General features: G+C 43.0%; 1 protein-coding gene and 1 long non-coding RNA gene across 5 annotated transcripts; one reads left to right on the top strand and one right to left on the bottom strand.

The window, feature by feature from the left end:
* Positions 1–4,141: 4,141 nt before the first annotated feature.
* LOC311103534 (target of Myb1 membrane trafficking protein-like) lies at positions 4,142–22,674 on the top strand. Of its 4 annotated transcripts, XR_014610098.1 has the most exons (17): positions 4,152–4,294; positions 5,995–6,079; positions 6,184–6,262; positions 17,233–17,382; positions 17,507–17,641; positions 17,801–17,932; positions 18,196–18,312; positions 18,461–18,594; positions 18,682–18,709; positions 18,819–18,942; positions 19,030–19,093; positions 19,639–19,708; positions 20,071–20,139; positions 21,041–21,100; positions 21,392–21,431; positions 21,596–22,021; positions 22,353–22,674. XR_014610098.1 is itself a non-coding variant. In XM_084145109.1 (16 exons), the coding sequence occupies exons 1-16, from the start codon at positions 4,243–4,245 to the stop codon at positions 21,679–21,681; spliced, it is 1,425 nt and encodes a 474-aa protein (XP_084001235.1). In that variant the 5' UTR covers positions 4,152–4,242; the 3' UTR covers positions 21,682–22,674. The 4 variants fall into 4 exon arrangements, 2 of the variants coding, with proteins under 2 accessions (XP_084001235.1, XP_084001236.1); XR_014610097.1 differs by lacking the exon at positions 20,071–20,139 and having other exon boundaries at positions 4,142–4,294; XM_084145109.1 differs by having other exon boundaries at positions 21,596–22,674.
* Positions 7,917–16,561, bottom strand: LOC311103535. The gene is made up of 3 exons (XR_014610099.1): positions 16,462–16,561; positions 9,794–9,994; positions 7,917–8,333 (listed from the first exon to the last, which is right to left on the bottom strand). It is a non-coding gene; the product is annotated as an uncharacterized lncRNA (long non-coding RNA).
* Positions 22,675–23,709: the final 1,035 nt, after the last annotated feature.

The raw sequence follows: 23,709 nt of genomic DNA, 5'->3' as shown, positions 1-23,709 counted from the left end.
CAAGATTTCTGGCTCTCACAGACCTGTAACTTCTTCTTTAAGAGGCTCCTCTGTCCTCCACTCGTTACCTGTATTAATGGCACCTGTTTGAACTTGTTATCAGTATAAAAGACACCTGTCCACAACCTCAAACAGTCACACTCCAAACTCCACTATGGCCAAGACCAAAGAGCTGTCAAAGGACACCAGAAACAAAATTGTAGACCTGCACCAGGCTGGGAAGACTGCATCTGCAATAGGTAAGCAGCTTGGTTTGAAGAAATCAACTGTGGGAGCAATTATTAGGAAATGGAAGACATACAAGACCACTTATAATCTCCCTCGATCTGGGGCTCCACGCAAGATCTCACCCCGTGGGGTCAAAATGATCACAAGAACGGTGAGCAAAAATCCCAGAACCACATGGGGGGACCTAGTGAATGACCTGCAGAGAGCTGGGACCAAAGTAACAAAGCCTACCATCAGTAACACACTACGCCGCCAGGGACTCAAATCCTGCAGTGCCAGACGTGTCCCCCTGCTTAAGCCAGTACATGTCCAGGCCAGTCTGAAGTTTGCTAGAGTGCATTTAGATGATCCAGAAGAGGATTGGGAGAATGTCATATGGTCAGATGAAACCAAAATATAACTTTTTGGTAAAAACTCAACTCGTCGTGTTTGGAGGACAAAGAATGCTGAGTTGCATCCAAAGAACACCATACCTACTGTGAAGCATGGGGGTGGAAACATCATGCTTTGGGGCTGTTTTTCTGCAAAGGGACCAGGACGACTGATCCGTGTAAAGGAAAGAATGAATGGGGCCATGTATCGTGAGATTTTGAGTGAATTCCTCCTTCCATCAGCAAGGGCATTGAAGATGAAACGTGGCTGGGTCTTTCAGCATGACAATGATCCCAAACACACCGCCCGGGCAACGAAGGAGTGGCTTCGTAAGAAGCATTTCAAGGTCCTGGAGTGGCCTAGCCAGTATCCAGATCTCAACCCCATAGAAAATCTTTGGAGGGAGTTGAAAGTCTGTGTTGCCCAGCGACAGCCCCAAAACATCACTGCTCTAGAGGAGATCTGCATGGAGGAATGGGCCAAAATACCAGCAACAGTGTGTGAAAACCTTGTGAAGACTTACAGAAAACGTTTGACCTGTGTCATTGCCAACAAAGGGTATATAACAAAGTATTGAGAAACTTTTGTTATTGACCAAATACTTATTTTCCACCATAATTTGCAAGTAAATTCATTAAAAATCCTACAATGTGATTTTCTGGATTTTCTTTCCTCATTTTGTCTGTCATAGTTGACGTGTACCTATGATGAAAATTACAGGCCTCTCTCATCTTTTTAAGTGGGAGAACTTGCACAATTGGTGGCTGACTAAATACTTTTTTTCCCCACTGTACATGGGCCATAATGGTTCATTCTCTCTGTAATCATCCAGATAGTTTTTGTTAGTGTTAATTTCATGGGTACAGTTCAGTGGAGGCTGCTGAGGGGAGGACTGCTCATAATAATGGCTGGACAGAGCAAATGTAATGGCATCAAACACATGGAAACCATGTGTTTAATGTATTTGATACCATTCCACTTATTCCGCTCCAGTCATTACCATGAGCCCGTCCGCCCCAATTAAGGTACCACCAACCTCCTTTGGTACAGTTGAAAAACACTTGGATTTGATGGACAATTGAATGCCATTGAAATACACATATGTGGAGCAAAATGTCACAGTGAATGGCCAGTGCCTTTTCAGTCTCTGTGCTGTGGAACCCAGTGATGTCAGAAAGCCTCTGGGTGAGACAGGTCAGCAGCAGAGAAGAGCACAGTGATGGTTACCCCGATTTTCTCTTTACTCCCAGACTCATGAGACCATTAATGAAGAAAACAACTATTCCAGGTGCAACACAGCAACTCACATCTGATGACCACAGACAGTGACCATCTCTCAAACACTATCTTCTGCATGTTCAATATTCACACTCACACATGCAATTACCAGCTCTAAAACACACTGGCAACCTCAAAGCACCTGCAACCAAATCACTTACACACAGTAAGTTATTACATTTCTATTAGTGATATTATGGCATCATAACTGTGAGGTACAGAACAGTAAAGGCAGAGACGGTGAGAGTAACACCTCTAAAGTGTTTTCATTTTCGTCTCACGTGAGTCATTCTGAGTCACCCCTAGCAACTTTGCGGCATAACAAGTCAATTATTGGGCTTTTCTCCTGCATATCTCACCCTCTTTGAGGAAGAAAACAACATTTAAGGAATGTAATTTGCAGGTTATTTATTTTAAATGCACAAACTATTCAATATTTTGGGAATTTTGCAATTAATACATGCTATTACAATGTCATAGCATCTACAGTACATATTATTTGTTATTTTGTTGCACATATTTTCATTACTATCTAAAAATACTGAAATAAAATACTTGTATAGAGGTGTCTCCAAATTTCACTCCAAGTGCACAGTAAATGAAGTGCAATAGCCTATGTGAAATAGAAATCAAACCATACCATACCATAACATAACTAGTGACTGACTGTAGGAATCACGATCACTGCCATAACCCTAACATTTACATGATCTTTAATGAAACAGTGCGACCTTGTGGCAGAAAGCTGAATCAGTTGAAATTGCTGTATAGGACAGAGCCGACAATATTGTTGCTTAAAAGTTTACATGACTCAAGAAAACGATAACACAATTAGTGGAGTCGGCTATTTCAGCCACACCCACTGCTGACAGCTGTATAGAATTGAGCACACAGCCATGCAATTTCCATACACAAACATTGGCAGTATAATGGCCTTACTGAAGAGCTCAGTGACTTTCAACATGGCACGGTCATAGATTTACACCTTTCCAAGTCAGTTTGTCAAATTTCTGCCTTGCTAGAGCTGCCCCGGTCAACTGTAAGTGCTGTTATTGTGAAGTGGAAATGTCTAGGAGCAACAACGGCTCAGCCGCGAAGTGGTAGGCCACACAAGCTCACAGAACAGGACTGCAGAGTGCTGAAGCGCGTAGTGCATAAAAATCGTCTGTCCGCAGTTGCAACACTCAATACCGAGTTCTGCCTCTGCCTCTGGAAGCAATGTCAGCACAAGAGCTGTTCGTCTGGAGCTTCATGAAATGGGTTTCCATGGCCGAGCAGCAGCACACAAGCCTAAGATCATCATGCGCAATGCCAAGTGTCGGCTGGAGTGGTGTGAAGCTCGCCGCCATTGGACTCAGGAGTTCTCTGGAGTGATGAATCACGCTTCACCATCTGGCAGTCCGAAGGACGAATCTGGGTTTGGCGGATGCCAGGAGAACGTTACCTGCCCCAATGCATAGTGCCAACTATAACGTTTGGTGGAGGAGGAATAATGGTCTGGGGCTGTTTTTCATGGATCGGGCTATGCCCCTTAGATCCAGTGAAGGGATATCTTAACACTATAGGATACAATGACATCCTAGACAATTCTGTGCTTCCAACTTTGTGGCAACAATTTGAGGAAGGCCCTTTCCTGTTTCAGCATGACAATGCCCCCGTGCACAAAGCGAGGTCCATACAGAAATGGTTTGTCAAGGTCGGTGTGGAAGAACTTGACTGGCCTGCACAGAGCCCTGACCTCACCTTTGGAATGAATTGGAACGCCGACTGTGAGCCAGGCCTAATCGCCCAACATCAGTGCCCGACCTCACTAATGCTCTTGTTGCTGAATGGAAGCAAGTCCCAGCAGCAATGTTCCAACATCTAGTGGAAAGCCTTCCCAGAAGAGTGGAGGCTGTTATAGCAGCAAAGGGGGGGACCAACTCCATATTAATGCCCATGATTTTGGAACGAGATGTTCAATGAGCAGGTGTCCACATACTTTTGGTCATGTAGTGTAGCTTCATAGTCCACGTATTTTGATGGCTGGGGTAGAATGTGAAGATGGTTTATCATTGTTCAATATTGAAAATATAGCCTTTAGTCAAATAGTGTTTTTTTGTTCCTCTCTGTGTAACTGTTCTGGTGGCCCTATTGTAGGCTACCCTATCATTCTGAATGTATTAATATGGTCTCATTTTATGCAATGTATAAATTCCCAATTAGTAGACTATAAAGTTCAGTGAATGTAACTTTCACTTTAACAGATGACGTAACCTAATTTAATTAAACTTGTGGTGTTCCAGTTTGTTGCGAGAACGCCTCTCTGCTGTGGAAACGAAGGACGTGCAGTTCTGGATTTTGGTTTGACTGGCAGAAAGAAGGATGGAGTTTCTGACAGGGAACCCGTTTACTACACCGGTTGGCCAGCGAATAGGTAATTGTTACATTTTAACTAATAAAGTAGGTTTATAGCGGTTTGTAGCTAGTTTACATTGTTGCATCAGACATGATTCGCTACAAGACATTGGTAGGCTATTGTTGGAAAACAGACACTATCACTCCATAAAACGCCACAAAAGGAAATTGGCGTTATTGGTTATGTATTTAATAAGAAACAAAACTGTGACAATTGCTTGCTTATAGTTAGTTAATTGATGAAGATTGACAGTGCAAGAATAGATTATGCTATTACTTGACTGATCCTTACACCGCACAATAATACCCTAGAGGCGGGTTTACAGTGTTTTAATCCTCAATTTCATTGGCCAGTTTGGGTATTGTTGGTGTTGTATAGACCAATCGTTTGGCAAGTTCTGAGTGGGGCGGTGAAAAGTAGTTTCCTTCCTTCGTGACCTAATTTTAAGGGGGGAATTTATTAAAGGTCCAATGCAGCCGTTTTTATCGCAATATCAAATCATTTCTGGGTAACATTGAAGTACCTTACTGTGAATGTTTTCAATTAAAATTGTAAAAAAATAAACAACTTCTTAGCAAAGAGCAATTTCTCAAGCAATAATTTTGCTAGGACTGTGAGTGGGAGAGGAAAACTAGCTGTTATTGGCAGAGGTTTGGAACTCTTTCTTATTGGTCTGTTAACTAATTTACCACCTGGTGATATCATCGGGTAGGCCAAAACTCCATCCCACCAAAACAGGCACATTTCAGGTAGACTTTTCAAACATCTCTTACACTAAAAGGGAATTATCATCATTTTCACAATTTCACATTATTATTACCACCTAAGTGTGAAAAATATATATCAAACACAGGAAAATCATATTTTTGACTGCACTGGGCCTATTAAGAAATAATTGAATAACATATACTGTAGATGTTTCAGAGTGAATAACGTTGCTGACTAATAATTAATCTTCTTGCCAACTTGTTTTTATGTAGACTACAAGTGGCCTACTATTTTATCTTATAAGCTTGAAAGCTCCCCCTGTGACATAATTATAGATGGGAATACTGTCTGCCTATTTTAATCTATATTTACATTTACATTTTAGTCATTTAGCAGACGCTCTTATCCAGAGCGACTTACAGTTAGTGAGTTCATACATTATTGTTATTTTTTATTTTTTTTATTTTTTTATCATACCCCCCGTGGGAAGCGAACCCACAACCCTGGCGTTGCAAACGCCATGCTCTACCAACTGAGCTACATCCCCTGCCGGCCATTCCCTCCCCTACCCTGGACGACGCTGGGCCAATTGTGCGCCGCCCCATGGGTCTCCCGGTCGCGGCCGGCTACGACAGAGCCTGACCACAATGTGACAGTAAAAGTAGGAGAGGTTGTTCTACTTTCTCAACTGAGCTAAATCCTGTTTCTATCCCCTCCCTTTCAGAGGAATGAAGACAGAACATTTAATTTGTTTCAATAAACGTCTGCCAAAGCACCTGATGCTGGTCACATGAACCAGTCAGTTAGACGGAGAAAGAATGAGTTTAACAAACAAACAGGGATTTAACTCGCATGGATGAGTAGAGGCATCAGCAAAGTAGGCTAATACACAACTATTGAGAGTTGTGAATTAGAATGATGAGGCAGAGACCGTTTCACAGTGACTTCTATGTCGTCCAGATAAATAAATGTAAAATAAAGTGCAATGTCTTAATTGTTTTTGTTCTCAGAATATGCAACCAGCTCCAGTCTGCAGTCGGAGGACTGGGCCCTCAACATGGAGATCTGTGACATCATCAACGAGACAGAGGAGGGGTGTGTATCCTCTGTTGACATAATGGACTGGTTTTTCCTTTGGCAGCTTACTATATTGTGCTCTTGTTGTTTTGAAATTGATTGTTTACCTACAACGATTACAGGCCTAGAGATGCATACAAAGCAATAAAGAAGATAATTGTGGGAAACAAGAACGTCAGAGAGGTCATGCTGGCATTGACTGTGAGTGTAACATTTGCCTCTCTCATTCACCATACTTTTGCCTTTTCTTCATACATTTTACATTTTAGTTATTTAGCAGACACTCTTATCCAGAGCGACTTACAGTTAGTGAGTGCATACATTTATTTTTGTGTTTTTCATACTGGCCCCCCATGGGAAATGGCATGTAACCTATGTTACAAGTTTATGAAGAAACTAAATCTAAACTTTCTCTCTCGCCCTCTGTTAAGTGAATTATTTAACAAACTATTTTAGTGTCTCTGTGCGTCTCCCAAAAGGTTGTAAGTCTTTTGAGATTTAAGTAACGGCCAGAGTCCCGGTCTGCATAGTCAGAGATATTTATTCATTGAGAATTCTGAAACAAAATGGTGGTACAATCCTTTTATACACATAAGTCATACTAAAAATCCTGCCCCCCCCCCCCCCTTAGGCGGCCTGTATTTTTCCACTATACACATCTTGTAAACACACACACACCTCGGCTCAGCTCATGTTTTCCTCTGCTCTCCTGACCATCACTGTTCTTATCTTTTCCCACTCCTTGCTCGGCCAGGTGCAGATATCGCATCCTCCCTAAATTGGGAGGCCCCTTTATCTTGGTTTAGACAGTTCTCCATTGTTGTCTGGTCTAACTCTTACTCACATTGCTAAATAGTAGCTCAATGGTAGCTTACTGGTCCTACACTCACACATTTCTAACACATTATACACAGTTTCAGGGTGTAATAATTAGTCATTAATAATTAATCTATCAATCCACCCTTTGACTAAATATTACGCACATACAAAATATATGTTGTTATAGAAATAAATCACACTCATTGAAGTATATAAGTTGGTTTGCATATAAAAACATTAAAAAGTGTCTCATTCAATACAGGTTCATCAGGGTTACCCCATGATTAAAAGCGTAATGTTACTATTTAGCAATGGTACCTAACCTGTTTACCCACTATCTGGAAACAACAGTCTAAGCCTATAGTGAAGAACATTTGCTTCATCACATCCTGCAATATTGATTAATTAGTACATCATACTTAAAACTAGACTTTAATACACAAAAGTCATTACAATAACTTTTAAACTAGAGATTTGTAGTTCTAGGTTAACATCCAATCACAGCTCTTCGTTAGATTTTCACTGCAACCTTCACACATTAGAACTAAGAAAAGTTTCATCCAGTCTCAAACTATCTGAATCGTCGTCATCCTCCACCAAGCCTGGTAGGTCATATCCTTCATTCCTTAGGTCGGAGTCCGGGATTGGGCCGTATCTCACCATCTGTTGGGAAACTGCCTACTCCATCGCCTTGCTCACCAACCCTCAGACACAGGGAATAAGACAACATCCACAAAGAACAAGCATACCCATAGAAGCTATAGCGGCACCCAGAATAGTTGCAACAATAGTTTTCCATTTACCAAATATGTTATCAAACCAACCGTTTAGGGAGCTATCAATACCAGAGTTCTCAGCCAGTTCGTTCGCCAGCGTGGTGAGTCCCTGAAGCGCTTTGGTCATGGACCCGTCCGGTGCTATATTGTTGGGGATGAAAGTACAGCACATAGATCCAAACAGAACATAAACTCCGCCCCGCTCAGCCAAAAGCATATCTAAAGTTATTCTATTCTGCCATGCCATTAAGCTAGTTGCCTCTGTCTGCTCAGCCAATCCCTTTATTGCATCACGAGTGTGGTTTATAAATCTTTGCTGGTTATAGTAAATATAATTTATCCAATCTACGTTTTTATTAATTGTTGACCACCAGAAAATACTTTATTCAAACCCAGCTGCGATCTGATTCCTAGCTTTGAATTCTTCTGGAACCCCTCGAGGTACTCCTATCCCATCAATATATATCCTTTCATCAAAGGATCCCGGGAGGAGGTCCCGCTTTCTACGTGACAACTCACCAGTCTCTGACACGTTTGATGAGAGTGAAGGGCATTACCAGCTGAGCTAGCGCACAGGTTCCTGTCCAATTAGTATGTAGGTGAGGCCACAGTCTGTCATCACCACACAACCACCAGATGTCAGCACGGGCCTGGTTTTGGTTCCTAAAATCCTCTGGCTGCAACAAAGAGGAGAGATTAGTCATGGTCTCTTTAGTTGTGACATTCTCTGTGTGGGAGCAGGAGCTAAGATGCCCTACCCTGTATCCTATTTTATCAGTCCTAGAGAAACAATAGTAAGACTCCCCTGAGACTTCAAACGGAAGTAACCTAGGTCGGGGTGACTTTGTTATCGGGGGATACAGATAGTGCAAGTTACTACAAGACTCCTTCACCACATTCCCAGGTGGCTTGAACAATTTAATCATGCAAGATAAACCTGACGGAGAGTTAAAGCCCGTCAAGGGGAACGGAGTAGTTGTTAACCTTGGTTTGGCTGTCCCACAGGCATAACAGTCCTCTTTAGACATAGTTCTTGCCGTATACTGAATCCATTCCAACCACAGGTTAGGATCCCTGTACCCCGTCTCCACCTGTACTACTTCCTTCAGGTCTATAGTTTGCACTATCTTCACCATGGCCCCGGTCTCACTACCTCCCTCAGAGATGTTTACTCTATAGGGTGCCCCAGTTGAAGAGGATATCTTACTTGTCAGGTCTGTAACATCTGCTGGGTTGATTACTACCCAGAAAGCCACTAATGGGTCTCCACAACATTTGCGGTAAAATCCTATGTACCACATTCCCTCATCCGTAGCCTTTACCTGTTTTAGCGTAATTCGGACTTTCAGACAGTACCTACCCTTATATGGGTCGCACTGCCATTTCTGGTAATTCCCTACTTTCACAATACTCCACCTGTCCTTAAACTGTGTATGGAGATTGACATATCCCCCTCGCTCGGTATGAGCAACTACATGGTCCCAGGATGTACATGGTGACATACATATATATCTCCCATCCTTTATGATACTACCAGCCAGTAGTCCCCAACTTCCCAACTAGTCCGCAAAGACCTCAAAGGTGATGTCCTTCCCTACAGTCCCTAGTACTTCCCCTTTCCCTACGTCTAGCTGTCTCCTATGCCTTCGTAGACTGTGCTCAGGTATTATTTTATCAACTTGTGTTAGGTTAACTACTACTTCTGGCGGATCAGGAGGGTTTGAGTGTGTTAGGAATATGGCCCCCACAATCAGACAGCTACCTACCGTCAGGAGACCTGTGAATCCCCACCCTCGCCCTGAGAACATGTCGTCCTCTGTAGCTCAGCTGGTAGAGCACGGCGCTTGTAACGCCAAGGTAGTGGGTTCGATCCCCGGGACCACCCATACACAAAAAATGTATGCACGCATGACTGTAAGTCGCTTTGGATAAAAGCGTCTGCTAAATGGCATATTATTATTATATTATTATGTCAGATGCCAGAGGCCAACCCATTGCTTTACCTTCTATCGAACTCACACAGGGATGATCAGACAGGGTAAGGGAATCTTCGTTAAGGAGCCAACCCCCGAGCCCTAGTGGTGATCGGTTCTTTCTCCTAACTCTGTGTTTGTTCGTCAGGTGTAGCTGGGATTACCTTTTTACAGTGTGTGACATGCACCCAGGTGGATCTTTCCGCAATTCTTACAGCGAAGGCCGTCACCAACAGGACCTGATATGGACCTTCCCAACGGGGCTGCTTCCAGTCTTTCTTCTTCAAGGATTGGATCCACACCCAGTCACCTGGTTGGATGGAGTGGGTTACCTTCTCCTTTAGTTCTCCTGTGGGGCACAAAATCTTTGACATACGTGTTTGGATAATGAACAGTCTTCTCATGTGTTGTGCCAACGTGTCTTCTACTTCTATGTCTGCCTGTTCTGGCCCTGCCAACTGTGGCATCCTGTAAGGTCTTCCAAACACTTTCTCAAAGGGGGACAATCCATTCTTATCTGGCGTTATTCTGATAGTCATTAGTACGATTGGCAGACATTGTACCCAATTCCTTCCTGTGCTCATGTGAGTTTTTCGTAATCTAGCCTTAATTGTCTGATTCATGCGTTCGATAAGTCCAGCCGATTTCGGGCTATACGAACAATGCTTCTTCATGTTTATTTGTAACTTCTGTCCAATATTATATATTACTTGATTAGAAAAATGCGATCCATTATCAGAAAAAATAGTTTCTAGAAGGCCGAACCTTGGTATTATATCCTGGCATATTGCTTTTGCTACTGTTATAGCATCTGCCGAGGAGGTAGGGAAAGCTTCTACCCATTTAGTGTATTTGTCTATTATAGTCAAACACCACTTCTTTCCCTCACTCCTGGTCAGCTCTATAAAGTCAATTTCTAATTGTTGAAAGGGGTACTTAGCCGGAGGGTACTCACCCAGAGGTGCCCTTTGTCTACCCTGGTGATTACTTTGAGCACAGATAACACATCTTGAACAAAAGTTTTTTAAATAATTTGTAATCCCATATGCAACAAAGTGTTGTCTAATCTGCTCTACCATCCCTCCGGTTGACACATGCCTCTGCCCGTGTGTCAATATTGCAGCATATCTAAACAGTGATTTCGGGAGAATTGGTAAGCTGTCTTTGACCCATATTCCTTCCTTATTTACTGCGCCTTGCTTTACCCATCTGTGAACTTCCTTAATTGGGGCCCTACTGTAGCTCTCTATAAGTAGATCTCTGTCTATCGAAACTTCCTCTTTTGACAGCTGACTGGAACCAGAGAAGTGTTTTGACCCAGCCTTCTTAGCTTCCTCATCTGCCTTTGCATTCCCCAAAGTAATGCTATCCTTCCCTGTAGTATGCGCCTCACACTTACATATTGCGAGCTTTTTTGGTAATAGTACTGCATCTAGGAGGTCAAGAATCAACTCTGCATGTGTTATTGGTTTACCCGAAGTCGTAACCATTCCTCTATTCTTCCACTGGGCAGCAAAGACGTGTACGGTATTAAAGGCATATGCACTGTCGGTATAGATAGTTATAACCTTCCCTTTACCCAGTTGGCATGCTTTTGTTAATGCCACTATCTCTGCCTGTTGGGCAGAGTAGTTTCTTGGTAAGGGTTCAGCAGCTAGAACCTCGTTCTCTGTCACTACAGCATAACCAGTTGCATTCGTGCCATCAGGATTCTTCCTAGAAGATCCATCAACAAACATTGTTACTTCACAACATGGTATAGCTATGTCTGTTAAGTCAGGCCTGGGTAGTACTATTTTTTCAGTTTCTTCAATACAGTTATGGGGACTACCATCATTCACAACTGGAACCAATGTTGCAGGATTCAGCGTTGTACATCGTTCAATAGTTAGATTTGGCATGTTCAGCAATCTTATCATACAAGATAGGTGTCGTGCTGGTGACATGTACGCCATCTTGTGTTCCAATAGCAGAATTGACACTGCATGTGGAACTTTTAAGGTTAGATCATGGTATAGTACTATTGAAGCTGAGTCCTGCACTGCATTAGCAGCTGCCACAACTGATTGCAAACAGACAGGCATTGCCTGAGCCACCTCATCAAGTCTTGAAGAAAAATATGCTACCGGTTTATTTTTGTCCCCATGTTTTTGTGTCAGTACTGATGTCATATATCCCTCTCTACAATCCACAGTTTGAGTGAATGGTCTGTCATATCTAGGGAACGCCAGCACCGTTGAAGAGGTCAATAATTGCTTAATTTCCTCAAATTGCAAATCAGCCTCGTTATTCCAGATTATTTTATCATGTGCTGCCATAGCTTTTCCATAGATAAGATCACTACATTTTCCAGTGTGTAATGCATAATGGGGAATCCATGCTCGACAGTAATTTATCATTCCCAAAAAGCTCATCATTTGTTTCTTATTCAGAGGTTTAGGAGCTTCTAATATTGCTGTTTTCTTGAGGAGTTTAGGGTTCTCCCATCCTGCGTTATCGTGTGACCTAGATATATTACCTCTTTCTGCCAGAGTTGTAGTTTCTTTTTACTGACCTTGTGCCCTTGTCCTGCCATAAAAGTTAACAACTGGAGAGTATCCTTTTTACACCCCTCCTTCGAGGGGTTTGCTACCAGTATATCATCGACATATATCAAAATTTGGCTCCCCTCTTGGGGTTCAAACATTCCCAGGTTACGTGTGATAGCCTGGGAAAAAATTGTAGGACTTTCCGAATAACCTTGTGGAAGTCTCGAGTATGTGTATTTCTGACCTTTGAAGGTAAAGCCAAACCATCCTTGACTATCAGGATGTACAGGTATACTAAAGAAAGCATTAGCTATGTCTATCACAGTAAAGTAAGAATGTTCTGGTTTCAATTGGTTCAATAGAGTGTGTGGGTCTGGAACACAGGGTGCTCTTGGAATGATGTTCTTATTTACCCCCTGTAGGTCCATTACCATTCGCCAATCATTGCTTGGAGCTGCCTTCTTTACTGGAAATACAGGTGAATTACACTGTGCCTCATCCCCGGGGATTATCACTCCACCTTTGAGTAAGTGGTCAAATGTGGGAGTAATCCCTATAATGGCTTCTGGTTTCATTGGATATTGTTTTTGGTATGGCCTATGGTTTGACCGCGGAACCACCTGGACTGGAGTTACTCCCTTAATTAACCCCACATCGGCTGGTCCCTTAGACCACAACTCTAGAGGTACAATCTCAAGGTCTCTTTCTTGTTCCTCTGTGAGGAAAATATCTGGTCATCAATTATCACATCCTATGTCTAGGTGCACAGCGGGTGTGCAACCTGCTCTCCAATTCAACTTCCTACGATATCGGCCGGTTGATTGGCTATGTTGTTCCCGGTTAGGAGCAGTCTGCCAGTCTTTAACATACTTTGCCTGTGTCACCCATTTCCCCAGATCTAACCACTCCTCTTGAGCTTCCTTTGCCAAGGAGACATGTGGGCTCCATCTCTCTCTATAGAATTGCTGACTCTGTGGCCTCAATTCAACTTCTGCTGCTGCATGGGTGTCATCATAATGAAACCATTTCAAGCCTATTGTCCTTTCTGTGGTTTTAAACAGAGCTTCCTCATATTCTTTACTAGGGACAGAGTGTGTATTATACCACAGAGTACAATGTAAGTCATCCTCAGTCATTTTAGGTGAGTCAGGTACTAGGGTTTTAGTCAAGTCTACTAAGGTCTTTGGTATGTCTGAGTTACCTCCCCTCAACAGGTCCTGGCTATACCAATAACATGGTTCCCCTTCACCACTTACAACCATATTATCCTTTATCACATGAGCCTGCATTCCCCTCACTGTCGGTCTTACTTCTATGTTTAACTGCGTAATCGCATCTCTTCCCAATAGATTAACAGGACACTGTACTGAAATCAGTACAGGCAGAGTAGCTTCACTCCCTGTCTTTACATGTTTCAGTGTTACTGGTGCAGACAGCTGTTCAATACCTTTATGACCAGAGGCTGATTGCACTATAATTTTTTCTCCATTAATGTCAATTCCCTCTGGTGCATTATCTTTACAAATACAGGTTCGGTCTGCCCCAGTATCACAGAGAAATGTTATCTTTTTACCCATTACTGTCAATGTTAGGTATGGTTTCTGTTCCTGTTGTAATGCCAAATCTACAAGAGACAGATCAAACACCTCCAGCTCTCTCTCCTGCTTCTCCTGATTTCTTTCTTCCTCCCACTCTAGTCATGCCTCCTCTTCTTCCTCTGATTCTGGCTTTCTCCCCCTGTCTCTTCCTCCTCTGCCTGGATTATACTTTCCTCCTTTTCCTCTCTTCCCCTTCTTTTTACAGTCTCTTGACTGGTGCCCTTTCCTTCCACAGTGATAACACGGTTCCTCACATTCTCTAGCAAAATGTCCCGTTTTGTCACAATTGAAACACTTCCATTCACTCCTGTCTCCACTATTACCGTTGCCTCTCTTCTCTCCTAGGTCCTTCCAGTCTCTCCTACCTCCCATCTCCCCTAGGACTGCCACTAGGTACTCAGCTCCCTTCGCTTCCTTTCTCTTGTTTCGTTCCTTTACATTCTGTTCATGATGGATTGCATAACGTTTAACCTCAGCTAAGGTGGCCGTCCCCCAGCCAATTAGGGTATTTTTTATTGTTTGAGAGATTTCTGGCCTCATTCCACTTAGGAAGGCAATCTTTAACTGTTGGTGATACGGACCCTCTGGTGCCCCTGGTCCTGGATCTATTAGCCCACTGTTTGCATTGAACACATCTCTCAGTCTCTCTAGGTATTGACTAATAGTCTCACTGTCTCCCTGTTTACACTCATGGACCTTGGAGAAGTCGGCATGTCTGTGATAATATTCTCTCAGATTATCACAGAGTTGTGCCAACTTATCTCCATAAGCCCCTCCTTCTGCCCACTCTAGGACCTGCGCATTCCCGTCTCCGGGAACCCAGTTCCCTCTCACTGCCGCCCAGTCTTTTAACACTATCTGTCTGACTGCCCTCTCTAGTTCCCCTGTATTCATCTTAAAGCTGGCGGTCAGCCCTTCCATATCTCTTCTGAACTGGTGTACCCCCGTCTTGGGGTGTGGTATCCCGTCCACTGCTCTCATTACATCTCTCTGGGTCCATGCTCTGTATACTTGTAATGTATCAGGCTGGTTGTCTTCTCCTGCTCTGGGGTTTGGCAGGGCTATTAAGGGATAGGATTGCTCCATTTTACCCTTACCACTGCCAGCCCCATCTGATTCTTACCCTTCTGACTCATCATTCCCCTTTCTCTTGGCCTCAGCCCTGTGCCTCTCTAGCTTTTTCCTTTTCTCTTTCTCCCTTTTAGCCTCCTGTCTGACTTTCTCTGCCCTTGTCCTGTACTCCTCTACCTCTGGCTCTTCCTCACCTTCATCTTCCCTTCCTCCTCCAGCCCCTTCTTCCTCATAGGGAGGTGGGGCCGGTGGGGGGGCGACATTATTCCCCTGCACTCTCCTTCTCCTCCCTACGTATTCATCATCTGGATTTTCTCTCCATGCCTGGTCTGCCAAGTTTGGATATAACCTTTCTGCCCTCTGCTCTGGGGGAGGCTCGGAGACCTCAACCTTCACTTCTCTTTCCCTCTCACTCACTTCTCTTTTCTTGCTGCCTTCTTCCCGCTTTCTAGCTTCTACTAGCCACACCCTGGCTGTTTCTAAGCCCTCTCTTTTCTGTTTCTTTAGATCAGTACCACAATTTACATGCATTTGTTTAATCATAGATTCCAGTTTAATTACATCATGTCGCCCATTAAAGCCATATTTATTTCTCCAAATATGCCCATAATACACATTTCGTTTGTCTCGCATTTCCATGAATTTCTCGTCCCCAGTAAATTCTGGGACCTCTTGTGAGGATTTGCCCCCCATGGTTGGTACTGTTAAAAATCCCTTAGCCACCTCTTCTATATAACAAGTCAATTTAACAAGTAATAGAAAACCGCTTCACACAACAACACCCTGAATCACCCCTTCCTGTATATGTAATCTTGACTAGTCCCCCAGAATTATCTCATACTTTTACAGAGGGATTGATCCCCACAATGTAATCTTGATAATTCCTGACAGTCTCATACAACAGGAATGGGTTCTCCCTCCTCTATACAACCACCTGGAACCACCCCTCCCTGTATATGTAGTCTTGACTAGTCCCCCAGAATTATCTCATACTTTTACAGAGGGATTGATCCCCACAATGTAATCTTGATAATTCCTGACAGTCTCATACAACAGGAATGGGTTCTCCCTCCTCTATACAACCACCTGGAATTATTCATGTGACTTTTGAGCAAACATTAGGTCTCACACGTATACAACCTTACATGATTATTGGTGTTGTATCGGTAACCTGGAGTTTATAAGGCTCCAGAACGGATAGAGTTACAGCAAAATCTACAGTTGTTTTTGACTTTACTAATATTCTATTTCTCACACATGCTTCTTTAATTCCTTCTGGTGTACTTTTTGTATTTGTTTAACCCGGATTATTTGTTGACTGTTCAATAATCTCTTACAGGTTACATCCCATAGGTGTACTTTTAATAGTTCCTTCTATTTCAACACCGGGTAGTTTCTTTTGGTAATGGCCTATTACCGTGAATCATTACGAACCCACCACCAGGTTGACTAGTCCCCCAGAATTATCTCCTACTCTACGGAGGAGTCTATCCTCACAATGTAATCTTGATAATTCCTGACAGTCAACCCCACATTTCACTTAAAATGGCTACGCATTGATCAATTTGCTACTTTTCAATATTTTAGCAAGTCCTCAAATCAATTTCACCAAGTTAATGAATAAAGACTACTGACCTTATCCTTGCAGCCGAGATTCAATGTAGGTTTGGATTCCGTCACCGTCTCTGTCATTAATCAGGTGTCCTCTGGCCTGTTTTAACCCTTAATGTCAAAGGGCAGGACTTTCTATTTACGAATGTATCATTCGCCCGTCGACGGTTTTCAGAGTTACCTGGAATGACAGAAACAGGGTATTGGAGTCCGGCTCAGAAGGACCAAGCTGTTAAGTGAATTATTTAACAAACTATTTTAGTGTCTCTGTGCGTCTCCCAAAAGGTTGTAAGTCTTTCGGGATTTAAGTAACGGCCAGAGTCCCGGTCTGCATAGTCAGAGATATTTATTCATTGAGAATTCTGAAACAAAATGGTGGTACAATCCTTTTATACACATAAGTCATACTAAAAATCCTGCCCCCCCCCCCCCCCCCCTTAGGCGGCCTGTATTTTTCCACTATACACATCTTGTAAACACACACACACCTCGGCTCAGCTCATGTTTTCCTCTGCTCTCCTGACCATCACTGTTCTTATCTTTTCCCACTCCTTGCTCGGCCAGGTGCAGATATCGCATCCTCCCTAAATTGGGAGGCCCCTTTATCTTGGTTTAGACAGTTCTCCATTGTTGTCTGGTCTAACTCTTACTCACATTGCTAAATAGTAGCTCAATGGTAGCTTACTGGTCCTACACTCACACATTTCTAACACATTATACACAGTTTCAGGATGTAATAATTAGTCATTAATAATTAATCTATCACCCTCTCTCTTATGTCCTGTTGGTTCTCAGGTACTGGAAGTGTGTGTGAAGAACTGTGGCCACAGGTTCCATGTGCTAGTCTCAACCAGGGTGTTTGTTGAGGGGGTTCTGGTCAGGGCCATCTTACCCAAGAACAATCCCCCTCTGGTCCTGCATGACAGAGTGCTCAGCCTTATACAGGTGAGCGATGGCATTGGTACTCATACCTTCAGTAAGCCACAGAGCTCACTAACACTGTGTTGGAATTGACAGCTAGCTATTGTTGGGCTGTGCTGTTTATGATCTGTGTTTGTCTATTGTTCAGGCGTGGGCAGACGCATTCCGCAGCTCACCAGCTCTGACGGGCGTGGTTTCTGTGTACGAGGACCTGAGGCGGAAAGGACTGGAGTTCCCCATGACTGAACTGGATGGATATTCCCCCATTCACACTCCAAATAGGGTATACCTTCAAACAATGACTGGTGAAAATGCATGCATGCATTTCCTCACTGACAAATACAGAGTACAACTTTCTGCTAAACCTCTCTAAAGCCGTTTTAACTCCCTACTCCTTAACACTATTCTCTAACTCAGTTGGTCCCTGTGCTCTGTCCACCAGACTATGCCTGATAACGGGCCTACTGTCACTGTATCTGCTGCACCCTCATCTCCCAGGCCTGTACCCATATCACCCCAGCTTCCTGCATCCCAACAGAGCGAGCATGGACCCCTCACCTTCACACCTTATCAGGTGATTAGAATGCTCACGTCGTACAGGGGCCTCTAAAATGGCATGGCTTTTATTTTAGTAACACAACATATATTTTGCATGCAGGCTGAATTCACTCCAGGGCATTACTTTAAAATCAAATTACCTTGTGCACTGTGGATGTTTCACAGTTACTTGTTTCACATCCAGAGTTTATGATAAAAGTTGATGCTTTGCAGTATTATGCCTTCCCCACCCCACACAATTTAGCATATGAGTGCCGATGCCATTGACTCCTATTCCAGGTTAAAAAGTTGAAGACAGACCTGGGAGTGGTTCGAGGTAACCTGACAGTGATGTCAGATATGATGTCTCAACTGGATCCAGCAACAGCCAAGCATTCAGACACAGAGCTGCTTCAGGTTAGTTGGTTCACTCTCTGGGCACGCTCTATGGCTGTCCATCCATGGCTGTGACACATGTCATCTGTTTGTATCCATCTCACTTTTGTCCATTGTTGTCTTTTCACTGACTCTCTGTATCTCCTGCTCTCTCTCTCTCTGTCAGTAGGAGTTGTATGCAGCATGTAAGGACATGCAGGATACGATAATGGAGCTGGTCCCAAGACTCAGTGAGGAGAAGCTGACAGAGGAGCTGCTGGTTGCCAATGACGAAATCAATGCCACCTTCACTCGCTACCAGAGGTATTGTCCTAGCTAAATGATCAACATCAGATACAGTCAATAATTCATGCTATGATAACAGTGTGATTTTCATTATTTCCTTTCCAGGTTTCAGAGACAAAGAGCTACACAGCAGGTAAGTGTTTTTCTTAAGGATCTGTCGTCCTTTACCCTAATTTCTCAACCAAACATGCATTTGTGATATGTACTGTTCAACTTCTTCAAAAAATGTCTCAATCGCCCAGAGCCCAACCTACGTTAACCTTATTGACCTCAGTGCTGCAATCAAGCCTGTTGCTACAGCTCCCACCCACTGCCATCTCAGCCGATCAACAGTTGACACTGTGTCTAGTCAGATGACAGGACTCAGTAAGTAACTACAGTGTTCCTCCATCTGATAGAGGTTCTCACTGTCCCTATAGTACAATTCATTATCTTTCCCTGTTTTCCATATAGGTATGAGGGAATTCGATGAATTTGCACAGAACAGGAGCATCTCACAGACACAACAGAGACCGAGGTAATAGGCAGCTCCAACAAAATCTAGGTTTTGCTTTCATCGTAGAACGGATTGCTCAGACTGATAGCGAGTGTGAGAGGGAGCTTACAAAAGCAGGTCTCAGACTTTCTCCTGGCTTAGTACTGTATAACAAATAGACTAGTGCTATGGTTCAGTCTTGTCACTCCGTGGCTTGTTTTAGGTTATAACAGTCCTGCTCCAGCTAAGGTGGTGCTCTAGTCTAGACAGGAAATGAATGTAGGCCTATTGAGGTGAACCTGACTGGCTCAGGGTGGCTGCTTATCTCTCTCAAGATATCTGTGCCATTCATTCTGTCAATAAGGATTATGAACTGAGTCTGACATGAACTGCAAGCGTACATGGCTAGTGAGAAAACTGTACAAACATTTGCAGGACAAATGTTGAAGGAATGCGTTCCTCCGCTGTATTTGGTTTTCCAGTAGAAGTGGTTCATACTATGGCCAATGGTTACTTGTGGAGATGGCTACTACTGTACGTACACTGTAAACTGCATCATTTTCTAAGCAGTGAAATGTGTGTTTCAGTGAGCGGAATGAAGGTGCTGCCGACAGTCTGGCTCAAGCTCAGAACACCAGATTACAGAACACTGGAACGGTCAGTAACCCCAGAATGATTTAACCCAGGACCGATTTGAAAGGATGTCTGGTTAGGAAGGGCATTGATTGTGTCCATAGAGTCCTTGTGCCCTGTGGAGTGTTACTAAGTGTCACTAATGTGTACAATAACCCTGTGTCTTAGTTAATGTGTAGGTCTGCCCTGCCTCTGTATGTGGAAAAAAAAAAAAAAATCTGTCTGTTAACCTGCTACAGTTTCACGTGCAAAGTTGGCCATTTTGTCAGTGCTATAAGAGTGTCTGTCTGTTTTGTCTGCTTGTTCATAACCCAATGGTTTTGTGTTATGGCATGCATGTCTACCGGTATGTTTGTTCGTAAATAAAAATGTCTATCTGTGTAAAGGATGACAGCCCAGACCCCACCCCCCTCAGCTCCTCGCCACAGTTTGATTGGATGATGGAAAAGGGAATGGTGGGTCTGATTGGCTGGCACAGTGCCATTCCGTTTGTGTTCTAGCCTGTGTTTGGGGCTCATGCTGGGATATTTTGCATTCAAGCATGTTTAGTGTGTATTTTAATTAATTATTGTTTCCTCCATCTTTGTACTGAGATGGTTGCATGCTCTTCTTTCCTGTGTGCCTGAACTGGTTATTTTTAGCTTGTCAAACAATACTTAGATTTTTGCATTCATGGGTTGAGTGTTATAAGTGTTCATTTCTGAAGCTGATAGGGATACTTCGGGATTAAAGGGATACTTCGGGATTTATCTATTTCCCCAGAGTCAGATGAACTCGTGAATACCATTTTTATGTCTCTGTGTCCAGTATGAAGGAAGTTGGAGGTAGTTTCGTGAGCCAATGCTAGCTAGTGTTTGCGCAATGACTGGAAGTCTATTGGTATCTGCTAGCATGCTAGTAGATCGATACCCATAGACTTCCAGTCATTGCGCTAACGCTAGTTAGCAATTGTGCTAGAGTTAGAAACTTATTTGAAATGGCTCGCAGAGACATAAAAAGGGTATCCACAAGTTCATCTGACTCAGGTGAAGTAGACAAATGGCCTCATTGCCAAAATCCCGAAGTATCCCTTTTAAATCATGACTCTTCAGAATCATTACTAGGCTTGCTAATTTACTCCCACTCTCTGTTCTGTTTTCCCTGTCATAACTTGAGGGTGGTGGATCCCTTGTTTCCCCCTGTCTAAAATAAATGGTTTTCGGGTTTGTTTCAATCAGAATACTAGGGGTCTGCATGCTTGAATGGTGGTTATTTGTAGATTGCCCAAGAAAAATCTAGGGGTAACAGTGTTCTTGTGATGACCAAACAGTGGCTTACAGTAAATCCTGACAGTAACCTCTCACCCGACTCCCCCAGATCCCTGTGAGTCAGACGTCTGTGATGGATGACATTGAGAAGTGGCTGGATGTGGATGAGGTGGGTCACTATTGGCATTCACTCAAAATGTAATGGTATACAAGCAGAGTCCAACTTGGTTCCATGTTATACCAGTGCCTGTCCTTGCACCCCCTTTCTCATTTGGTTTTATGGACTATAGTGTACAGTAAATGCAAATGCCTGCTTTGTACTTTACCCCAGCAAATGTAGCATTCCTGGATTCTTGAACATATTCAATCTGCTTGCATGAGCAAGTAGATTTGTTTGGACAAATGACTGTTGACGTGAACACAACAGACAAGGCTTTCATGTGTGTTATGTGTGTCACAGGAGGACGACATGGCTGATTCAGAGGGTGTGACAAGTGAGGGTGAGCTTCTATTTCTTAGTTTCTCATCCACTCCCTGGGTATCGCTATGTAGATCCAACAACAATTTTGTTTGCTTTCTTGTACTATTGCAAAGTCCTGAGGAATCCCTTTTTGAGACCCAACAAAGCCCTCCTAAGGCAACTTCTCCTTCTCCCTCCTTTTAGAATTTGACAAGTTTCTGGCAGAAAGAGCGAGAGCAGCAGAGCGACTCCCGTCCCTGAAAGCTTCTTCTTGTGACAACAACCACTGAGTCATAGGCCAAGCCGCAACCTGCCACATAACCAATGCCATTTTCCCAAATAGTGTGAGAGGACTGAACTGGCTGAATGTATGATTGGCACATACAGTGAGCAAATGACTGGTGGGAACAAGAACTCCTGAAAATAGGGGTGTGCTACTGACACTCAGGTACACTACAGTACTACTTTATGTTAAACTCCCCTGGGTTAAGGTCTTTATCTAATATGTTTAATGTGTATTTTTATGTTAAGGCTAAATTAACATGGACCAAGTGTTTTTAACTTACACTAAACGAGTGCTTTATGATAAGTTAAATCGTTCCATGCCACTATGTATATGGATATCCATCAGCGGAGGCTGGTGGGAGGAGCTATAGGAGGATGGGCTCATTATAATGGCTGGAATATAATAAAATGGAACGGAGTCAAACGTGGTTTCCTTATGTTTGGTACTGTTTCATTTATTCCATTCCAGGTAGCTTAGTGGTTAAGAGCGTTGTGCCAGTAACCGAAAGGTCGCTGGTTCTAATCCCCGAGCCGACTAGGTGAAAAATCTGTTGATGTGCCCTTGAGCAAGGCACTTAACCCTAATTGCTCCTGTAAGTCGCTCTGGATAAGAGTGTCTGCTAAAATGACTAAAATGTAAATAATGAGCCCATCCTCCTATAGCTCCTCCCACCAGCCTCCTCTGGTATGCGGAATTTGCACAATGATTGAGTTTAATTCATGTTACATTTCTTAGAAGAGAATGGAATATGTCCAATATTTTCAGATAAACAGAAAATGCAGGCATGGTAAACACAATGGTAGTAGATTGCAATAAGCTATAATTAGGGGAAATGGTTAGGAAATGAATTATGTGATGCTCATGATGAATCCCATTTGTAATACAGAACACTTTTAGGAAGAGCAATACAAACATAATTGTTTCTGAAGTACTTGAAGTTTATCAAATGTTACACAATGTCATGATGAAATACTGTAATATTAAACACAGATTAAGTCTTAAAGATAGTTTGTTTTTATTCACTCTGAGGGTTGGGAGATGGGGTGCTCAGCGTGTGGAACACCGAAGGGCTGAGAGGAGTTCCATACAACCGTGGCAAGGGCAAATTGAACTCTGTATTTTCTTTCCTGATACAAGGAATTGATACCCGAAGTAAAAACTAACATTGTGCCTAAAACCAAAGTATGAAAGAGGCAATTTAGAAATGTGTTGTGAAGCATAAAGCAGGCCTATATTTGAATCTCTGAAATATAGCATTTTGATCTGGAAATCTTTATTCTGCATGGTATCTAAACTATACTGAACAAAAATATAAACAACAATTTAAATGATTTTACTGAGTTACAGTTCATATGGAAATCAGTCAATTGAAATAAATTCATTAGACCCTCATCTATGGATTTCACATGACTGGGCAGGGGAGCAACCATGGGTGGGCCTGGGAGGGCATAGGTTCACCCACTTGGGAGCCAGGCCCAGCCAATCAGAATGAGTTTTTCCCCACAAAAGGGCTTTATTACAGACAGAAATACTCCTCCATTTCATCAGCTGTCCAGGTGGCTGGTCTCAGACGATCCCGCAGGTGAAGAAGACGGATCTTGAGGTCCTGGGCTGGCTTGGTTACACGTGGTCTGCAGTTGTGAGGCCGGTTCGACATACTGCCAAATTCTCTAAAATGACGTTGAAAGTGGCTTATGGTAGAGAAATGAACATTCAATTCTCTGGCAACAGCTCTGGTGGACATTCCTGCAGTCAGCTTACCAATTGCACGCTCCCTCAACTTGAGACATCTGTGGCATTGTGTTGTGTGAAAAAACTGCACATTTTAGAGTGGCCTTTTATTGTCCCCAGCAAGAGGTGTACCTGTGTAATGTTCATGCTGTTTAATCAGCTTCTTGATATGCCACACCTGTCAGTGGATGGATTATCTTGGCAAAGGAGAAATACTCACTAACAGGGATGTGAAAAAATTTGTACACAAAATTTGAGAGACTTTCTTGGAAACATGGGACCAACACTTTACATGTTGCAT

The sequence above is a fragment of the Coregonus lavaretus genome (assembly GCF_964263955.1).
Source record: "Coregonus lavaretus genome assembly, chromosome: 28".
Classification (NCBI taxonomy): domain Eukaryota; kingdom Metazoa; phylum Chordata; class Actinopteri; order Salmoniformes; family Salmonidae; genus Coregonus; species Coregonus lavaretus.
Note: the sequence above shows the minus strand (reverse complement) of the source record. Positions and strands in the feature narration are given on the sequence as shown.